At 34.4% G+C, this 21,879-nt stretch overlaps 2 protein-coding genes across 4 annotated transcripts in view; both read right to left on the bottom strand.

Annotated features, from left to right (window-relative positions):
• LOC107067202 (uncharacterized) overlaps positions 1–21,879 on the bottom strand; it is a 166,464-nt gene that overhangs the window by 39,720 nt on the left and 104,865 nt on the right. The window lies entirely within an intron of this gene.
• Positions 1–21,879, bottom strand: part of LOC107067203 (discoidin domain-containing receptor 2) — a 111,811-nt gene that overhangs the window by 30,234 nt on the left and 59,698 nt on the right. For all 3 annotated transcript variants that reach the window (XM_089174638.1, XM_089174640.1, XM_089174639.1), the window contains 4 exons: positions 20,100–20,205; positions 12,111–12,342; positions 1,098–1,245; positions 481–788 (listed from right to left, as the gene is read on the bottom strand). In XM_089174638.1, coding sequence (XP_089030764.1) covers positions 481–788; positions 1,098–1,245; positions 12,111–12,342; positions 20,100–20,205 — 794 coding nt within the window. The remainder of the gene's footprint in view (positions 1–480; positions 789–1,097; positions 1,246–12,110; positions 12,343–20,099; positions 20,206–21,879) is intronic.

Here is a 21,879-nt window from a genome sequence, read left to right as displayed (position 1 = left end):
GTATTCGATAAAGCGCCGAGTAGAATATTCAATCAAGCAACAGCCAGCAGCTGGTTCGTAAGATGCCAAGACTTAGTGGTAAAAGGTGGAAAAGAAAACTCGAAAAAACACTGAGGGTAAGCCTGTTGATCGACACTGTCTTCGCATTCTTCTCGAGGGCTAAAGGTACAACATTGCTAAAGCGAAGGTAAACGATTCTTTCGTGAGGTCAACGACTTTACGTCTAGTACACTTTATCGACAAAAAAGGTTCCCGAGGTTTCTCCACATTTTTCAGTTAAAATACATGACCAAACGTTTCGTTCGCTTGTATTCAAGACACGCGAAAATCGAGCGAAACATTTTTCACGTAATCCCATTTACGACAGAAACATAATCCGGGTCAAGTGTTAGCGTTTTCTGAAAACGAACTGTGAATGGAATAACATTCATTGTTTCAAACATGCTTGAACAAACATTCCTAGCACTGCAATCTACTAACCTGAACGTCCCTGGTGAATTGGTTGTTGCAGTAAATATGAATTGCCGAGAATTCTCTGACTACATCGAACTCAAATTTGATTTCAATTGGTTGATCATTTCGTGTATCGTTCCTCCATCCAACCCAACCTTGTCTTCTATCGTCATAATAGCCCATCTTGAAATCATCCGGGCCCATTTTACCGTCTATTAATTGGCCCAATCCACGACGAAGTTCATCGTCCCAATGGCCGTCGTAAGTGGCATCAAAGAACTCCCATTCGTTACCTCTCTTGTCGCCTTGGGGCATCGAATAGGATACCACACCGTCTGACGATTTCAAAATAATATTCTTTAATTAAATTTGATATATACGATAAGATTATTGAATTAAATATTAGACCTGTATGTTTGATCATTTTCAAAAACAAATCGAGTCAATATTTAATTTAATATTTTATACCTCTAAGAGCAATTTATATTTAAACGATTTACAATTTACGGAAGGAACGGATCCTGTAGTAAAATGGGTGCGTGTTTATGCGACGCATAGCTTTTCCTCGCTAATAGAACGTTCCAAGCTGGCATACCAAGGGGGTCGAGAAGTTTCACGAAAATTGGCAAGTGCAAACAGCTTACCGCTCCAGTAACACCCGTAGAGCTCGACCCGCATGCAAACTGTCCGCGTGTGACTGCTGAAGGGTAGAAAACGGATCTTGCTAGCCCACAGAGGTGGCTCCAGTTCATGCTTGGACTCCAAATACGTGTTCGTGTTTCCTGGTATTACCTGCAAGCAAAGAGAAAGAGAATGTCAGCTAAAGACCAGAATAATTTCGATTTCCATACCCGGAATTTAAATTCTCTTTGGAATAAACTTACCGAATCTCATTAGTCCTAATTATACTAAACTTTTCTTATTAGTTTATATTATGTTTTTTTTTTTTTTTTACAAATTTCCATTGAATATTCATAATATTACAATGAAAAAGAGATATTCGAAAAGTATATTCAACTTAATTATATCAATGATCAACTAAGAGAACGATGCATAGTTCGTTGGTTTACCATAATTAAACGCAACGTAGTGACGTTTATGTAGCCCACATAGTAGATCGTGATTAGTTGGTACATGGAATACCGTTGTCTTCACCCAGGTATCTTGTCATAAGGACGAATATCGCATTCCATTTCATCGGACGAGACTAAGGACTAATTTCATCCTGCATACCAAGGCAAGTTTGGTAGGAAATATGATATGCAGGAGAGAGAGAGAGAGAGAGAGAGAGAGAGAGAGAGAGAGAGAGAGAGAATAAACAAATGTATTCCAAACACGTAATAAATATATTTATCTTGATACTTTTACTGTACTAAATAATACAGAATTTTAAAAATAAAAAAAATAAAATAAAATTAGATTAGATTATTATTCAAATTTTTTTTTTTTTACTGTTAACTATAATTGGTCAATTACCATATCTCTATTAAAATAATATTTCTTTTCAATAATATATAAGAAATATATAAAGTAGGAGGAAAAAATGCGGGCGAGGACTGTAATATTGATTTTTGCAAGTTTATGAATAAAATAAGCAGTTTATCTGACGTTGAGCGACCTAGGGAAAGAGATGAAAGAGTGTGGGGATATAAAGACAGGCGAAATGACCGAGTATATGTATTAGGGTATAAATGTATGTATAATAGTATGTGTGCATGGTGTCCCGAGAGATCACGCGAAGTGGCGTTGCCCATGGTGAACAGATAGCAGCAAGCTGCAGAGTATGTATTATATATATATATGTATGTAGTAAGAGCTTTTACTTGGTGTTAGTGTTCGATGTGTGTCTGTGTAAGCTTGATAGTTTCTTGCGTATAGAACACAGGGTATAACACGGTCGCGTGACAAAGTATTTTGTGGCAGACACGACACATTCTGTGCACGTTTCGTTGCTCGGCACACGTTTCTCGCCTTCGGACACCTTTATCACCCTTCTTGCTACTACCTCGACCTTCTCTCTTTTTTTTCTTTTATTTTATTTCCCCCCCCCCCCTATTTTCGTCCTTACAGGTACGGACATGTACCATCGATTTCAGTTTTTGGTATCACCAATATCAGGTTCACTATTCGATATATCTATACGCATAGAAAGAGATCCTTCTTTATCATCCTTTGCAATTCTTGAATATACACTACTCGTTTTCATAGTATTATTCTAAATGGTAAAAGGATACTATTTTACTATAAAACTTACTCCTTTTGAAATTCTATACTTTGGTAGATCGAAATTCAGTCTAACGTAGAAATTTTCAATGAAGTTCATTTAATAATCGATTATTGCAGCTGAAATATGTAATATATAATAGCAATATTCTTGAAGTAACTTTGTTGTTGTTGCTGTTGTTGTTGGTTTTACTTGTCGCTTGATATACGTAAATATGAAATTGTATTATTTAACGTGTAGATAGCTCAAAGAGAGTAAATCATTAGATAATTATCATTTGTTTTTCTCGGATGTTTTTGCAATAGTAAAGATAACTTTTTCTAAAAAGTCTGACTCAAGTTCGTTGTACAAAGATCGCGTATGCGCTGATCGGTGCAACCTGGAGCCACGCCTGCGGTACTTAGCGTGCGAGTTCGCAATATTTTTCTTCCCCTCGTTTTTGCTGTCGGTATCATACGTTGTCAAGGAGCAATAATGCGATGCAACGTGCACGATGGATATATATATGCACGTTATTTCTTCATTACGTAGTCATAGAACGTTGTATCAGTTTGTCCCTCCCCAAAAATTCTTCCTGTTCAAAACGATTTACGATTCTTTTATACCTGATCGATGAAACGCGATATTTTGATAGAGGAATATACATTGTGATTGATTCTCATTGGTTACAGGGGCTTCCTCCTATCCATTGCAAATATTTTAAATTCGTGTCGCATTGAAATTCCTATCACGTTCGCTCTTGCATTACTAACTGGATTCGTTGAAACTGCTGGTGCATATTTACAAAAAAAAAAAAAAAAAAAAAAAATAACAAAACACATGTAACCAACGTATTACGTATGACGTAGAGTTTTTTTTTTTTTTTTTTTTTACATTTTATGTTCGTCAAACAGAACAGACAACATTTTTGTGAACGCCAATGAGCTATGATACTTTTCATTTCTATCTGTCAATTTGATTACTTTTTTTTTCCTTCTTTCATACATTTTATCTGTATATACAAATTTACACGAGTTTTTTTTTCCTTTTAAACGAACCAAATTAAAGGAACATTGTTGTGTTTATTATTCCACACGCATACACACACACACACACACACATATATATAAATGTACTTTTCTTTTACTTAGGAAGTTTAAAATACTAGAAGTAAAAGCTAGTAGAGATACGAAGTAGGTATTAGCTAGTTCATACGCCCAACCCCAGTGCAATTTGCCGGAGCTACATCGATTTCACTTCTGCAAGAGGAAAAACAAGACGTGGTGCGTGTAGTGCAAGGGGGGGGGGTTACAGGTAAAGGGGAAGTCGATACGAGTTGGTGGTGGTGCGTGCTCGTGCTTGGGGGTCAAACGTTAGACACGGAGGAGGTGATCGTCGACGTTATCGACCTTTTGTGGCTACGACGACGACGACGACAATGTTGTCGTTGTTGAAGTCGTTGCCCATAAGATTCCTTCTTTCGTGTTTAGAATCATTGTTGGTTCGTAGAAACGATAATAATTACTAATGCTAATTGAGTTCTTTTTTTCCCTTATACTTTTATTATCAAATTAATCTACTCGAAGTATTATTTTTTGTTCCCATTTAAGTTAATTATATTTTCAAATATTAGTAATAATAAATATTAATATAATTAAAACGTAATAAATTCGTTACAACGTATTTCGATTTAATTAATTATTATTTTTAATTTATCTCTAACTAATTATAATAAATTATATATTTATATTGTATAAAAATATTGTAATAAAAAGGGGTTTAAATTTATAATGAGAAGAAAATTATGTTTATGTTAAATTCATATTCTATCTAATAATAATAATAATAATAATAAGGTTAGTATTGGGATTCGTAAGAAGTATACAAAAATGAAGATCTTTTTATACAATTGGCAAAATACTAGAACATTAGGAATGTATATTGTAAACACGTACGAAGCATAAGGTTTTGTTGTATCCCCTGAATGGGGGTAAAAAGGGACGAGTTAAGGATGAAACTGAAACTGCAAAAGGGCAGGTGGAACACGGTTTCTTAGGAGAAGTGTGAAAAGTAAAAACGATGTACAAGGATGCGAGGTGAAGTCATTTTACAAGCTTCCTCTTTTCGCTTTTTCGTTCGTTCCTTTTTTCCTTTCATTCATTCTTTCTTCCTTTCTTTCTTTCCAACCCTTCCTATCTATCTTTTTTCTCGAGTCGCGAGCGTGAGATAAGACATCTGTCGACTTTTATGCACTCGCCATGCCCGACGGGACTCGTAAAATTATATTGCGAACACGTTCTCGAGTAAGAGAAAGAGAAAGAAGTAGTTTAAGTTCATATTTCGATAGAACTTGTCGTCTGAAGAAGACCTCCTTCTCTCCCTCTCTCTCTCTCTCTCTTTCTTATATGAATGAATGAAAGTAACAAGAAGAAAGAATGAATAAGGAAACGGAAAAAGGAGAGACAAAAAAAAAATATGAAATATCTGACAATTCTTCACACTTGTTCGAATATTTAACAACGAAATTTGAAATAGAAAGAGAATTGTGAGTACCTGAGGTACTTTTAAACGTTTCCCCATTTACAAGATAATAAACTATCTTCTTACAGATTTCTACGTGATATTATTTAACAAGAACAAATGTGTGTATATTATGTTCACAAAATATTCTGATATAATATTATTTATAATTGATTATTATCATCAACGCGCAATAAATTTGTCAACGAATGAATATAAATTTGACAAATGTTGATTTATTGAAAGAAAAAAAAAATAACAAAGAAAATATATAGGAAAATAATACGCGATTGGTTGAGCATATGCGCCGATGTAATAAATTCGCTTTATGGTGTTTCTTCGATAGGTAAAATAAAAAAGGAAAAAAAAGGGTCACGAGTTTAAGTTACAACCACTCAAGTTCGCATCAACATGAACGAATAGTGCACTAGAAGTACCTTACTCCGAAAAATTTCTCAACGACAAGCACATTTCTAAAAAATCATACATTTATCATACGATTCTCTCGTTTCGAGTAGTCCTCGAGTAGTTGCTATCAAATCGAGACGACAATAATACAACTACTTTTCATCGAATATAGTGTCTATAATATTTGTCTGTTTTTATTTGAAAAAAGAAAGAAAGAAAGAAAGAAAAAAAAAGAACACTTTGAGAAGAATATCGAATTTAAAATTAAACGGTGAATTTAAAAATAAATAGAAATAAAAAGTACTATCGAATAGTAAAAAAGGGAAGAAAATAAAAACGTATATAATGGTATAGCTGTCAGGCAGATTTCTAGAGCGAGAGAGAGGGAGAGAGGGAGCAATGAAAATTACAAAAAAAAAAAAAAAAGAAAAGAAAAACTCTGACGGTACAAGCAAGTAGGTTCTATCGCCATTATTCCGTCACGCGAAGAAACTCTCTCAAAACACACATGCATATATATACACACACACAACATACACACATGCGTATTCACGAATGAATACATAGAGAAATACACGTAGAAACGCATACATATTATCCTCCATATCTTCTTCGTAGCCGCAGAGAATACCATGGTGGAAATCCGATAATTACGAAGGGTGGTGAAATGGGAGGGACGAAAGTGCGTGCGTGCGAGCGTGCATGCGTGCGTGAGTATATTCTCGTTCGTATATGTATGCGTGTCTGTGTATACCTATGTTTACGTTCACGCATTCATTCGTTCAACGATGAGATTCGAACGTGTGCGAGAAACCATAACACGCGAGCAACTACGAGCATCGGACCGTCGTCGTCGTCGTCGTCATCTATATCACCTAGACTTGCTTCCACATAAATCACTACACACGTATCTCCGACGGGGGTAGGAAATATAGGGTGAGAATCGAATAAAGCTTAACCGAACGTACAAAAGGAAGTGAATACAACTGGAAATACGTTGTTGAAACAAATTACAATGGAACGTTTTTCAAATGAAATTTTTCTTACTAAAGAATAACCATATACTTTTCTTATTAATGTCCTTACAAAATAATCATTATTTTATTCTATTCGAATGAAATTAAATTAATACATTATCTATTCACATCTAGATATTTATTATTGATGGAAAATAAAAATCAATTTGTCGAGTATCGTTAAATGTTCGGATCAATCGTTTTGTTATCATTGCCAATGACGTAATTGGATTCGTTCGTTTGACGATTTATCGTATAACAAGTTTCAGTATATATATATATATGTAGAGATACACGTGTATTATTAATACCTATATATACGTATAGAGAATTTCTTGAATGTTGTGAGCGTGAGTAGTGCTCGTTTCAAGATGCGACAAACGCGTGGGACGATTCTATCTGACAACGAAGATCAACATGACCGATCGTACCGCGTGTTTAACAACCATTTCAAAAGTATCGTACCATGAGAAAGATTATCTTACGGTTTCGTCGAAAATTAGATACAACATAGAAACGAGCTTGTCATGCATTGATGCACACATGGATATACGTATGTCAATTTATGGTTAACAATTATTACAATTACCCGATGCATTTTCACGACATTTCTCTCGCTAATTGTACCGAACACGGAAATGTTTATTTTATTCACGTATATATATATAAACATGTTTCCTCAAAACTATTGAAAATTATCTTAAGCTTTATTTTCTTATTATGATTATTATCGTGACTTAATTCTTGCTTGGTAATAACGTCTTAACGAATACGCCTGCGCATGCCAAGCATCGTAAATTATTGTGAGAAAAGGAACGAGAATTTGTGTGAGAAAGAGAAGACGCGAATAATTCGGCTCAGTGAAGTAGTGCTCGTTAAAAAGTATCGCGTTCTGCAGTGGAACAGAAAGTAGAACGATTTCAAGATTCTCCTGTTTTTAGAAACGTCATTCTAATGCGTTTTGTTGCAGCAGTCAGTTTCGAGGAACGTTAACAAAGATACTGGGAATTTGCCAATTTCCTTTAAATTTTTTTTCTACCTCTTTCTCTCCTCTCTCTCTCTCTCTCTCTCTCTATCTTTCTCTTTCTATCGTTTTTAAACTAATTCATATCAAAATGTTCACGTACATATTACCATAAATGAAAATATATTTTATATATTGGTCCAGTGAGAAAGTCTTTGTAAAAAGATAAGAGATAAATGGATTATCTATCTTTCATATTCATATATAAATAAAATTAAATATTAAAGTAATTTTGAACGTATATTTAAATTGTTTAAAGTATAAAATAATTTTTATAGAATGACCTGTGATATATGAGATGAGAGTTATTTCTCTTCCTTTCACTCTGGAGACACGAATTTAAATAAAAGGATGATGGGGTTTTTCTATTTTTTTTTTTCTTTTTTTTGAAATTTATTTACGCCGAGTAAATAGAATAATTTTAGTTATTTCAAATAAAAGTAAAATAATAATTTTATTTTTTTTTTTTTTTTTTTTTATACGTTATATCTCTACGAATTTTGTAAAAATTCCTTCTACCGCGTATACTATTTAGAAAAGCTTTTTCATATTATACCTTAGGATTTTATATATTATGCTTTCAACTAAACTGAAAACCTAACTTAACTTTGAGAGTTGCTTACTTTTCCTTCTACCGACTGAATCCTCCGCGCTTGGAAAGGGGAAAAAAAAGAAAAAAAGAAAAAGAAAGAAAATTCCTTACCACATTACTGTGTTCCATTTAATTTTTAATTTATAATAAATGTAGATTTAGCGATTTAAAAGGCTTCATTGTAGAAGTAATAGCGTAAATAATACTACGATAATTTTCTTCCTCGGTAAAAAAAAGTAGTAAAGCAAGAAAAAAAAAATAAAAGAACCAGGAAAAAGATTAAATTCACGAAATAAGATCTTTTTTTTTTTAAATCCTTGTAATAAAGTAAATGCAACAACCGCTTGTTGTTGTTTTTTTTCTTTCCTTTAGGGTGGGGTGGAGAGGAGGGCAGGGGGTGCGGGGCAAATGTATCATGGAAAAATAGATGAACAAAATAAAAGAAAGAAAAGGAGACTATATGGACGAAAAAAAACAAAAAAAGTATATCGCCATGGAAGGTTTCGCCATTAGTCCGATAACTTGCAATTTTCCACGTTAAATGGTACAGCAGGTTGGTAGAAGACACGGAACACGAGGTCCACAACTCTGGGTCCATCCATCCGGCAAACGTTTCCATCGAGTTTCATCCCCTCTTTCACGACCTTCCTGAACGTGGAGGAGCCAACGAGCGTGTAAAACGCGTAGGACGATCTTTCCGCTCGGCTAAACAGCGCAATATTTGTTATCGGAGTTTCGTCATGAAAGCTCTTCGTCTAGGAACGTGGTGGCGGCGTACGTACGTACGTACGTGAAAATATCCCCGACGGACCGGAAGCTTGATATCAAAAAAGGAACAGAAAAAAAGAAAGAAAAAGAAAGTAAGAACAAAAAGGAGAGTTTATCAAAAGTAAAGGAAAGTACAGAGGAAAAAAAAAAGAAAAAAAAGAAAAGGGAAGGAAAACTTGGTAAAAAAAAGCAGCAGTTTTCTACACTTTGCTCAGAAACTGCATAGCGCGACTGCAACTCGGTTTGATCTACGAGAATGCAATGCAGTTGCAACAAATTTACTTCGCTAGAGATTCCGGGAAAAGCCATTTAATCTCGTGATAGTCGATGGTGGAGTTTTATGAAGAGTATTGCGAAACGTACTGTACAACAAAATGTCTATGGGTTTGTGCGTTTGTATGTTGTTGTTGCTGTTGCTGTTGCTGTTGCTGCTGCTGTTTTCTGTCCTGTATATATATATGTATGTATAAACTTTGTATGCATGTACATATAGGCGGCTAATGAGAGCCCAGGTCGTTCTGTTTGACGCGACTATTTATTATTAAGGCGACTCGTGTTCAAGGGGGAGGGAAAGGTTTGAAAGGCGACCGACTTCACGAGCCTTAATTACTTCTGTCGGTCTTTTGAAGCTCCCGCTAGAACCCCTTATTTCGTCGTTGATGATCGCATGATTATTATTATTATTATTATTATTATTATTATTATTATTATTATTATTATTATTATTATTAATATTATTCTTACTTTTATAATTATTACTATTATATGTTTTTCTCTTTTCATTTATTTACTTTTTTCTTCTTCTTGTCCCTTTGTTTTTCTTCTTTTTATTTTTTTTTTAAACTCTTCGTTTTTCCAAAGAAAAGAAATAAGAAGGAAAAAAGATGGACGAGAAGACGCGCGTAATTTGGGATACGAACGATCAAAGGAGAAGGCGCTTTTGCTCGTGACTTAAGTTTGCCACCTACAACGAACGGCAAGAATAAGATGAAAAAGAAAGAAAGAAGAAAGAAAAAGGTAAAAAAATGAAAATACTAAGAGAGAGAGAGAGAGAGAGAGAGAGAGAGAGAGAGAGAGAGAGAGAGAGAGAGAATAAAAGAAGAAAGATTCTCCTCTTTTCCCTTTTTTCTACCTCTATTCTAATTAGATCTTTTTTAATTAAAACATTCCACGTTTTAGCAATTTCTCACGGGAATCAACCACAGGCAAGAATGAAGACTTCAAATTGTTTTCGCAGATGAAATTTGATTCGCTTTATCGAATATCGTATTCTTTTTTTTCTTATCTTCTTATTTTTTTTATTTTTATATTCTAGAACAGAATGAAGAATAAATTTTTTCTCAATCGCTTTCTTTCTTTCTTTCTTTCGGTATCTTTTAATATTTATTTTAATCAAGAGAGAGAGACTAAAGATTTGTTCGTGATATACATCAGTATGCGAGTTTAAGGTCGCCAGACGATTATTAATAATCAGAAAGTAGTGAATAATCATGAATCCGATCGTTTGTTCGAATCGCCCTTGGAAAGATCGGTAAAAAAAAGAGAGAAAGAGAAAGGTAGAGTTAAAGCCCTTGGCACATTAGCGCCAACGCAATTGGTTCATCAATATTAATAAGAGATCGTAACTGGACAGTGGACGGGCATTGATTGGTCAGCCAATTTGCCTAGCGGCTAAGCTTTTTCGCGAACGTTTAACATTTTCTTTTCTTTTCATTTTTTTTTCTTTCTATTTTCTTTTTTTTTTTTTAAATTTTTTTTATTTTCAAACATGAAAAGAAAGAGAATGATAAAAGTATAAAAAGGGTGTAGGGTAATGACATATATGAGAGAACGATCCTCGTGTATTAATGATGGACGCATCAAGCATAAAATCTTGCCTAAGGGGGTTTATCAATGAGTTGAAATCTTTAAAGTGTTCTAATGGCAAGAATAATACTATCTTCATATACGCATAACACGTTACTCGAACTATTTGAAACTTGATTAGTATCTCGTGCTTAGGTATACGTTATTCACCGAAAATGGGGCAGGAGGAAAGGGTTTTGATAGTAAATCCTAACGCTGGTAGAACAAATTTGTATCGATAAGGTTCTTGCTTCAACTATGGTAAATAATAGAAAACGATCGAATGTCTAGTTGAAATTTCAATGTCTATCTGGGAATGAAAAATATGCGATAAAGATTGAATAGTATATCGGTGTTTGTATAAGATTTAATTGAAAAATTGTCTGTAACCGTGTTAAACGAAGAATTTGAATATTCGTGATTTAAAAAAAATATACATTGACGATGAGATTGCCAATGAAAGAAATATTTTTTTCGATTTAAATTGCAATCATTTCGAAATACTCTGTTATTTGATAAAATTAATTAGGATAGGTGAAAATTCAAACTCACGAAAGAGATTTAAAATAAGGCGAGCTTTTCCGGAGAAGATCGATTTTGATGGATGAGAGAGAGAGAGAGAGAGAGAGAGAGAGAGAGAGAGGTTTATGTTCCAACGAAGGTAATGGCTCGTTCTTCGATTGGAGATTCAGTCCAAAAGCTCGTTCCTAAAGCTTCGAGATAGCTTTGGCTAACCGTTGAACGGATTCGACGATCTCTAAGGTACGTCTGGGTTCAGGCTACCGACAAAGTGGCAGCTTCCAACGGTACGAAATTAGCTTACGGTTTCGCGATAAGCCGTTTACATTAATCCCTCCACTCGGTCTTCGATTCCTTCATCGGCGGTCAGTAAACTACAGAACGAACGAAGCTGATGCTTTGAGCTTCCATCATGCGAATTGCGTCTGCTTTTCAAAGAGGCTACCAACTAGTCTACTTTTGCAAGAGAATATAATTAGATGTACTAATGAGTGTTCTCTATCACCAGTTACCAGTTACCAATCAACGAAGATATTACTCTCTCTAAAGTGCTTTATTGATATCTTCGGTTATTTCAAGCGTATGACGTAATGTACTAAGTAAGTCTCTTTAGAATCGTTTTATGCTTGATTGATCTTTCATCTGCCTCAAATAGAATCATTTCGTATTAAATGTTCCTTACTAACACATTCATTTAAACCGTCTGTAAATCAAAGCTAAAGAGATTTCTTATGTATTGTAATAACTATGCCAAGAATTTACCTCTTGTCCTTTGATGTCCCTGTAACGAACCCATTTGCCCAGTCGTGGTCGCCAATACTCTAGAAGATAAGCCTCCGAGTACTCGACACCCTGTCCGTTTCCAAAACGACCTTGAGTAGCGGTAGCAGTTATAAGGTGGACAGTGTGGAGATCAATTTCCAACCACTCTTTTGCCTCCTTTGTTATCTGATTCTTCGGACACCAAGCACCACCAAGGCTCTCCGTTTTCAACCTAAAATCAATAGATCTGTAGTCAGTTGTGGTTAAACGTTAAGGATCAATGAAATTGTTTTTCTATAGAAGGCTTAAGTAAACCATTAAAGTTCTGTCTATTTGGGCTTAAGAAAGAGAGATAGAGACAATGTAAGAAACGATATAAGTCAAATGGTGCTCGTTAACGATTGACATTTCCGACAGAAGTAACTATAATTAGGTATTACTGATTCTCTCTTTTTATGAGGATTTTCGAATCGGTAGACCCTAGTTATCGAGATTTCTGAGTTCTTCTGAAGACCCTAAAAGTCTTACTTTTGGGATTCTCTTTTCATGTCCATCGAAACGCTCGAAATCACTTATCCCCCCTTTCGCACTATTGAAGAAACTCTTTTCGAACCCACATCAAGTAAGAGAATTTGGAAGAGATAGAGAGAAGATGAGAATGAAAGGAAAAAAAGAAAGAGGGAAAGAGAGGGGTGGAAGGAGTCAGAGTGTGTCGTTGCCGGCACGGTTATAATCTTTTGGAATGGGAAGGATAGCAGAAAGCAAAGCCAAGGAGGGAAGGTTGGCAGGGCTGGAACATGAATAAAAGATGAAGCGTGAAGCGCCTTCCCTAATTGCGTGGACCGTTTAAACGCTCGACTAAGAACGAGGGATTCCCCGTTCGATGCAACACGTACACGAAAATCGTGCGAATTTGCCTGTATATCCAAAGCTATATATATATATCTATAGGGAAAGCGAGCTGCATTAATGAGCATCATTGGTGCTGGAAGGATCATGAACAAGGAAGGATGCAAAGGATCGGAACACGTCCGTGATCAGGATACCAAAGACTTTCTGTTTTCAGATTTCATTACCAAATAGTTGAATTTAAATAGTCATTTGCAATTTGTGTGATTAAGCGAATTTGATAAAAGTGTCCAATATTTTCGGATGCGTTTACGTTATATGCAATAAATCTTTAATGAATTCGACACAAAAATTTGATTATTATTCTTTTCAAATGAATATTATTTATTCTCTGATATGCTATTAGTTGAAATTACCTGTAACTCAAATATGGAAGGTTAAAAATTAAACGTTAATTGATGATAATACCGTTCATTGTCCATTAAAATGGTCTCTTTTTTACAAAATACTGAATATTATTAGGTTAAAGGTAAAATTCTGATTTTCCCTCGAGATCCATTCAATTCATAAAGCATGCAGTAGTCATTTTACGGATATACAGAATCGATCCGTCTTTTATCTCCAACAGCAGTAATTAGCATTTTCGCTTATCTCTAGCTATGTCATACTGTCGACTCGCTCGCGATCACTTATTTCTGTCCACGTTGCAATTCGGTTAATTCCAAAGAGATTGGTAGAATCGTTGGTGTATGTATGTGTATGTGTGTAAAGCTTTGCCGACGAGTTATAGTAGAGGCGGAATAAGTTCGATAATGGACGATTTAGGTATGAGAGTTGAACGTTTAAAACGCCGTGTTCCGATAATTCGAATTTTTCATTAACTTTGCTTGGATATATTGTCGGTATCTAAGTGAAGTCTTTCTAACTGTCAATTTCTTTGCGAGTCATTGGATTGCATAATGTAATGTACGTGTTAGAGAAAGAGAAAGAGAGAGAAAGAGTGAGAGAGAGAGAGAGAGAGATTGCTGGGCAATGTCAGACGTGTTACCACTTTCCCCTTTTCGAATCCAGAATTATCTACGGATGGAAAATTAGCTGCTCGTGAGAGTGTCTCTCTCTCTCTTTCGGGGTTTTTTTCGTCTGTGTTTCGCTCAATTTAATGCCATCCATCCATCCATCCGTCCGTCCATCCATTCATCCGTCCATCCATTCGTCCTACATGTCAGTCCGTTCATCCGACACGGGGGAATGAATTTTCGAATGGCACGGATGAGAGTGTCCCACGTAAAAAGCTATACCACTGATCGTCCTTTTTAGCTTTACAGGGACCACACACCTCGATATCTTTCCCTTCTTCTTCTTCTTATTGTTCTTATTCGTTTTCTTCTTCATTTTCCTTTTCCCTTTTTGCATCTTCTTCTAACGAATCCTCTGAGAAAACTCAGTTATAAATAGAATCGTACTTCGTCTCTAACTTAGCTAACGTAAACTGTCTTTTACATGAACTTTCATTTTAATAACTCGAAATTACATTTATCTAACATGCATTATACGGATATACAAGACGATAAACATTAGTATTAACTTTCACAAAAAAGTGTGTGTGTGTGTGTATGTATGTCCTATCTGTCTCTCTGTGTTTCCGGTAGATAAAATAGTTCTTTTACGATTCAATCGATATTGATTTACAACTGTTATGATGATTTCAAAGATAACAGGAAATATAGATCGTACTTTATTCTTTCTTTTCTTTTCTTTTTTTATTTTGTAATAAAAAACGAAAGAAAATATATATATTTTTGTTTCTTTTTGATGCTCGTCTGACTAAGAGAAACGCAAAACCAGTCTGTCGAAGCTACTTGTTATCGATAAAGAGATGCTTCCAGGTCGCGCAGGTTGTAAATCTCGTGAAAGGAGATCCCGCCAGTTATAACGACGACCGGTCCAGCAAAGGATAACAGAAAGAGAGAGAGAGAGAGAGAGAAATAGTGATGCTAAGGTAAGAAGGAGTCGTTATCATTCTCGCCTCAGTTGAATGTATAGCTCGATTATTAATTCCTGGTGAACCTGATTATCTGTAAGAGTTAAGACGTATACGACGACTAGTCTTAGGCGTCATGTTAATACTACGAAACGTTTAAAACACGATTTTTTTCTATTTTTCTTCGATTTATCGAGATCAATCATTACTTTTCCTTTTTTATTCATAATGAAGGTAATCCACGTATGACGTAAAAGTAAATGATTGTCAGATGATACATTTAACGTTTCAATATATTTCAGATGATTTAGTATCGATATAGCGGTTCATAAAAAAAAAAAATATGTGCATAAATAATTTGTTGTTATGTTTTAGCATTAGTTGTTAAAAATACGAACAAAAGTTAACGGAGTTGCCATTTACGAGTAATGTTTAGTTTTATTTTGAAATAAAATATTCGTACGAACGAAGGAACCTTCTTCTTCTTTCTTTTCAGTCGTATCTCTTCAGTAATAAACATTATAGTGGCTGTGTTTTTGAAAGTGAGACTATATAATCTTTTTTAAAGAGGCTTTTCGTTATTCCTTTGTTCTTATTTTTGAAAATACTAAAAAGAGTCTCTTGATTGCACGTTATAATCGTACTTTTTACAAAAACCACATTGGCCACTCCTATTTCCCATCTCTTTGAAAGATGCAAAATCGAAAATGAGATTCACATTGGTATCATTTGAAGCGATTGCTAAGTGCATAATTGCTGTCGATTCCACGAGACTCGTACAAGTTCTTTACAAAATTGCTTGCTGAATCGAGTTGAAACTGGTATCCAACGCGTATGCAAGAGTTTCTACGGAAATAAAGTCGTTATCCATAAATTGCTATCGTTTAACGTTTATGTATATTTGCAGAAAACGATAAACGATATCTTGGTCAGGTGTTGAAATAAGAAGCGAGGAAGAAATTTGCGCTCATTTGAGCAAACGACGTCGATAGTTCGTTATCGCATGGTGAAATATACAAATAAATATTAAAGTGAAAATGATCACGTTAGAGATAATTATGTCAAAGATTATTAATAATTAGTTATCTAAAGAAATAATTATTTTATATTACCAATGAAATTGTTCAATTCAATTGATACTAACTTACGGAACTATATTATATATATATATATATGTATTTAAGACTTTCCGAAAGTTTTCTTTAAATAAAGGGAGGATTTTCTTACACCATTTCTACTACTCCCTAACGTTGATTTTTCAGGAGGTCTACTATTTCTTTCGGTATCTTAACGCGACACTCTTACCGGCGTCTTAATTGCACCCATTCTAGAAATACTGTTGAGTAAGAAAAGCTTGAAGAAAGAGAAAGAGAAGGGTGAGAAAGTAAGGAGTTAGAGAAATAGAAAAAGAGAGAAGAGAAAGGAAGAAGGGTGAGCAAGCAAGACGCGAGAAAGCGCAGCTGGGGGACAACTTCTTGGTGAAGTAAAATGGCGAAATCAAAAACGCGTGACGAAAGTTATGACGATCCGGCGCAAAACTTGCCTTGGAGATTCCAAAAGAGTAAGAAAGAGAATACTTCGTTCGTCGTGAAATTACGTGTAACGGTATGATTATACTTTCCTGTCTTCTTCTACTTCTTCTTCTTCTTCTTCTACTATTTCTTGGCCAACTTCGACTGTTATGGAAAAGGAAATCGAGAGTTTTGGTATAATTAAATCTCCCTTTTTCAGAAAAATAAAACGTAGGTTGGCACCACTGATATATCTAATAATAACCCGAGTTCAATTGAATCTCGTTGTTTTCCTTTAAATGTTACCTTGTTACTTGCATTAATTATTCATTTCTTTTGATTCTTTCTCTTGAAAATTCACTTAATTTAAAAGTTATCTCATTTTGTGTAATAAAACACAATAATAAACCGTTTCTATTCTACCAATTACATTTCCATCGAGTTAAATTTATATCATTGAAATTTGTTACCATCATTAATTATCGCTACTATTACGTTTATTTAACATGAAAAATTTATCAAAAATATTCATGACTACTAGACTCTAACGTTAATTATAAAATAAAATATTCCTCATATATATATATATATATATATATATATATATTTCATCGTCATTGGTATATTAATAAAGTTATGACTTTCTTACGATATCACCGTGAAATAAGACGCGTACGTAAAATGTAGTCAAGTTTTATGAGATAGAGTAATAACCAAGCAATATAACTACCAACCAATAAAGAATTCCAGTCAATCGCTGTTAGATAAGTTTAAACCACCGTCATTGCGATAGTAACGATCAAGATAGAGAAAACAAAACCGCAAATGATCTAACCAAAGGGGTCTAGTTGGGCACGTTTTATCCTTCAAGCAAAGCAGGTGTGCGATCTTCTTTGGCCCGAGGTCGTCGAGTATTAAATTAGATGGTGACGTGCGAGGAGGAGTTGGCTGAGAGTAGGTAGAGAGTATATACATTGGTAAAGGATAGCTATTGGAGTGGTGGGCGGGGAAGGGGAAAGGGAAAGGAAGGGGGAAGGGGAAACTAAAAGCTCATCAGGAGTCAGAGATCCATTCAGCCGGTCATTGTCTACTGTAATGGAATGTATTAATACCGGAGAGCCCGCGGGGGCCAACAACAGACCAACGCAATACTCGCTTCGACTGCTCGTTGCTGCCCCGTTCGTTTGTTCCTTCGTACAACATGCGTGCTACAGTAGACCGGATGCTTCCCACGGGGCACGGTATATTCGTATAAACCGGCACTGCGGTACAACCTCCGACGAACATTGGGCACAGCGCGTTAATATCTAAACAGGGCTTCTATGTGTTAGAGAGAAAGAGAGAGAGAGAGAGAGAGAGGATCATACAGGGTGAAGTGGGCTGGGTTTGAAATGGGGGGATAAAAATACTATTATAACATGCTCTCATCTTATTCGTGACAATATTGCACGCGCACAATTGTAGTTTTCATTTTGAATAAAATGTTTTCGTTTTGTTAGGTTTTTGTTGATATATATATATATGTGTATATATTATTTTTTGTTGGTTTAATACATTAGAATGATATTACTAAGGAAATTTCGTATAAGAAATAATATGGAAAATATTGTTGTTAGTTTCGTTTATGTACGTTTATTTCATTGACGATTGCTGGTGCTGCTGCTGCTGCTGTTTTGTACGATAGTGAAAGGACTTTTAACAACTTCCTCGCGCACGCACGGATAACGATCAATGATCGATTATTTGCATTGACCGCGTAACCGCCTCTTGAAAGTATCAGATAATTTGCGGTTTGAATAGGCGTGAACTTTCTCGCTTGTAATTTAAGCGGTCCAACGCACATTTTTGCGGCTTGCCACCGAGTCAAATGCAGCAACAACGGTTGAAAAGCAATGAACTAACGGCAATTTGTCGCTGAGGGCTTGAACCAAGGATAAAGCAAAAAACAAAAAAAAAACAAAAAAAAAAAAAAACACAAAAAATACAAGTCTCGGTCTTTTATAGAAAATAATTCTGCCGTCAATCACGACACATTTCTTTTTATACGTTTATTATTCGTCGAATTATTGCACGTTTCTAAAAAAAAAAAAAAAAACACGCATTCTTTTTCTAATAACTCTATTCATTTGCTTTGTGAACATAAAATGCTTTTAGCTATGCAAAAATAATAATTATTTTCATCTACTGATTATTTTTTACGTTTATCGATGAAATTATAACATCAAAAGTATTTTATTTTCAAGCGAATAAAAGAAGATTTTTGTTCGTGTCATTTTATTAAATAAAATTCACGCGAATTCTTTTCGCGTGTCTTATGTTAGTCTGAAAAAAAATAAAAAATAAAAAATAAAAAATACAAAATAAAAATAAGAAAATAACCATGTAAAATTCTATAGAACCTGCCACACCGGATTTTACGTGTTAAAAACAACCGTATACGAAATCATTACCGCAAGATTTTAGTATTCACGCTAGAACGAGAAGTCGTTGCAAATTAACCCTGTAACTCCCCCTCTCAGGAAATTGGAGGCGTTCCAAATAAATGTTAAGTTGTAAAGTCACTTTTTACCTATCATTATGATAATTAGAAATCGAGTTTCGTATAATACTATACGTTAATTAGAACGAAGTTGTTGTTGTTGTTGTTATTGTTGCAGAAAGTACTTATTACGTATGAACAAATATTACAAATGATTTTTCACACGAATCATACGATTTTTACGTAATTTCAAATATAAGAATATAATATTTAGATATTATTACGAATATGAAACAAAAGGAATGTTCAGATAAGGAAATGAAATTCTTGACGTTTACCTAATTTTACACATAGCCTTTTCTTCTTGGAAAAGTATTAACGCGAGGAAGACGAGAGTAATCACGATGAACCTTTTGCTCGGCATGCTTCGATTAAGGCGAATAGTGGATGCCCTGTGCTAACGATTTCTGGTCCATCCAACATCCGTGACGGGAAAACGAGCGACGTGTGCATTGGCACAGACGCATTAACGATTCTTTGTAATTCCGATTCTTTCAACATCGTCTCGTCTGCCAACTAAATCCATTAGCTCTGTTGGATTATGTATCGAGAGAACGAAGAGCCGATAAGTGCGACAAAAATTCGGTTTGACGCATAAGCCGTCTGTAGTCGTTATCGAATCGAGTTGTCGAACTGAAAAAGAAATGAACGGACGAAATTTCTTTTTTTCTTTTTTTTCCTCCCTACCTCTCTTATTTTTCATTGAATCGTTTCTTTAATCCTTTTCAGCGTGATTTTTTAAGAAAGAAAAAATGAATGAACGCATTGTACGTTTAGCTGAAAATAACGGTTGAGAATATTAAATGTATAACTAATAACAATAATGTTCGATCGTTTATTTGAAAAAAAAAAAAAAAATAGAAAAAATAAACAAATCCGATTTTCATATTATACAAAAGTAAAGAAAGATAACGTCATGTAAATGTTCAGAGTTTAAAAATCACTCCGTGTACATTGTAGTACGAGTAACATCTATCTTGATCAAATTGATTCGACACGTGTCTGGGTCGTGTCTGTTTGCAAAATTTTTCAGTTGTGCAAAATAACAAAAAATAACACACACACACACACACATAAAAAAAGAAAGAATAAAAGATATGAAAGCTCACCGTGCCAGATGCGGGCCAACATTTCCGGCATCGTAGGTGGAACTGACTGTGATGTCCTTATCCGGTATTGCTTTGGATTCCATGCCCAGTGGCGCGATGCATTGTGCTAAAACGTAAAAAGATCAAAAAAGAATTATCATCTCGAACGTTTTACAAGCGTATGCGTTTTGCATATTTTTACATATACAACCAACGTTAAATGTGTCAAACGAATATTCTCGTAACTATTATTTAATCGAATACTACGCTACGAATTTTATTCGTATAAAAAGATTTATTGTAAAAAAAAAAAAAAAAAAAAAAAGAAAAAACAGAAGAAAAGTAAAAATTATATTTAAACAAAATTATTCGAATTAATGTATGCGTTAGAACTTTGCATTTATACGATAAGACACGATTAATAATAATAATATAATCTTATCTGAAATATAATACTTTCTGTTAAAGATATAAATTAAAATACATACACACATACACACATGCACGCACATGTAAACGGACAAACGTTACATTTATATTTGTATATTTATATTTATCATAATTTATTTAACCGATGGATCGCGCTGATCGAGATCGGCTTGTAGTTAAATTTATACGAGCCACGAACGTTTCGAAGATCATCGAGATACTGGTTTGAAAAGGAACAGCGAAAGGAATATATCCATGAACTCAATCTAAAGTATGCGTATTTATATTTACCGTGCAACGCGTTGGAAGGCGAATTAAAAAGGGCTAAATAAACGGCTAACTGAGATGAATCCGTGTGATAGTTGAAACCAGCTTTTCACGTAGGACTACCCGAAACGAGTGGGTCGTCGTTGAGTGTTTAGTAAAATGGAAGGTGAGCTAAGTGTTAGGGAATAAAAGGGCCTACCTTAGCGTGTCTAACTTATCAGTGCACTTTGATCTAATTGTTGCATTGATTGAAATGAAAATATACTTATTCAGAGGTAGACAATGAATTACATTTTGAGATTCAATCGAAATAATTAACTTATTTTATAATGAAATAAAATGTGATCTTTGAAGAATTTCGTTAAAAACTTCAGGTACCGAGAAAACGGTAAAATTAATTATTAGAAGTACCGTAATCGAACAAATTTTTCATTTAAATATCTACTCACATTGATTTAATGATAATCACTCAAGAAATCGTACTTAATTAATCCCCGTTTTATCTTATTTATCACTATTTTATCCAAATAACGATGATTTAGAAATCGTAGTATGAAAATATTCAACTATTGCCGTGACAACATCGTTACACAACTGTTAAAAACAGACTGAACTAAGGTGACATAAATCGCACGAATGAAAACAAAATTATAGAGAATGAGATAACTTTTAAAACGTAAATAAACGAAAACACGCATGACTGATAATTCAAAATATCAAAACACGATGTTCTCGTAAATGAGTTCGCAAATGTAAAAAAAAAAAAAGAAAAACAAGAAGAAACCTGTTTTCTTTATCTCCGCGATTTATTTTTATAAATGTAATCATTGTAAATAACGTTATACAATCAAATTATCTATTCGTTATTCTTATCTTTTCAATCTTAATATTAATTCAATCGTATATATCATGCTAATTGAAATAATCCGAATTATTTCTCGATACGATTACGGTTTTAACGATGAAACGTCTTAATCGATCAACTTTCAAGAAAGTTGTTGAACCAAAGGGGAAGAAAAAAAAGAGGGTTCGAGAAGTCGGTTAAAAAAGGCAAGGGGAAATATCTTTCTTTCCCCTTTTGATTTTTCTTTTCTTTATTTTTCTT

Source organism: Polistes dominula, unplaced genomic scaffold, assembly GCF_049000335.1.
Source record: "Polistes dominula isolate Pdom_NZ unplaced genomic scaffold, Pdom_raw_medaka contig_16, whole genome shotgun sequence".
In the NCBI taxonomy this organism is placed as follows: domain Eukaryota; kingdom Metazoa; phylum Arthropoda; class Insecta; order Hymenoptera; family Vespidae; genus Polistes; species Polistes dominula.
This window is presented reverse-complemented; position numbering and strand designations above follow the sequence as displayed.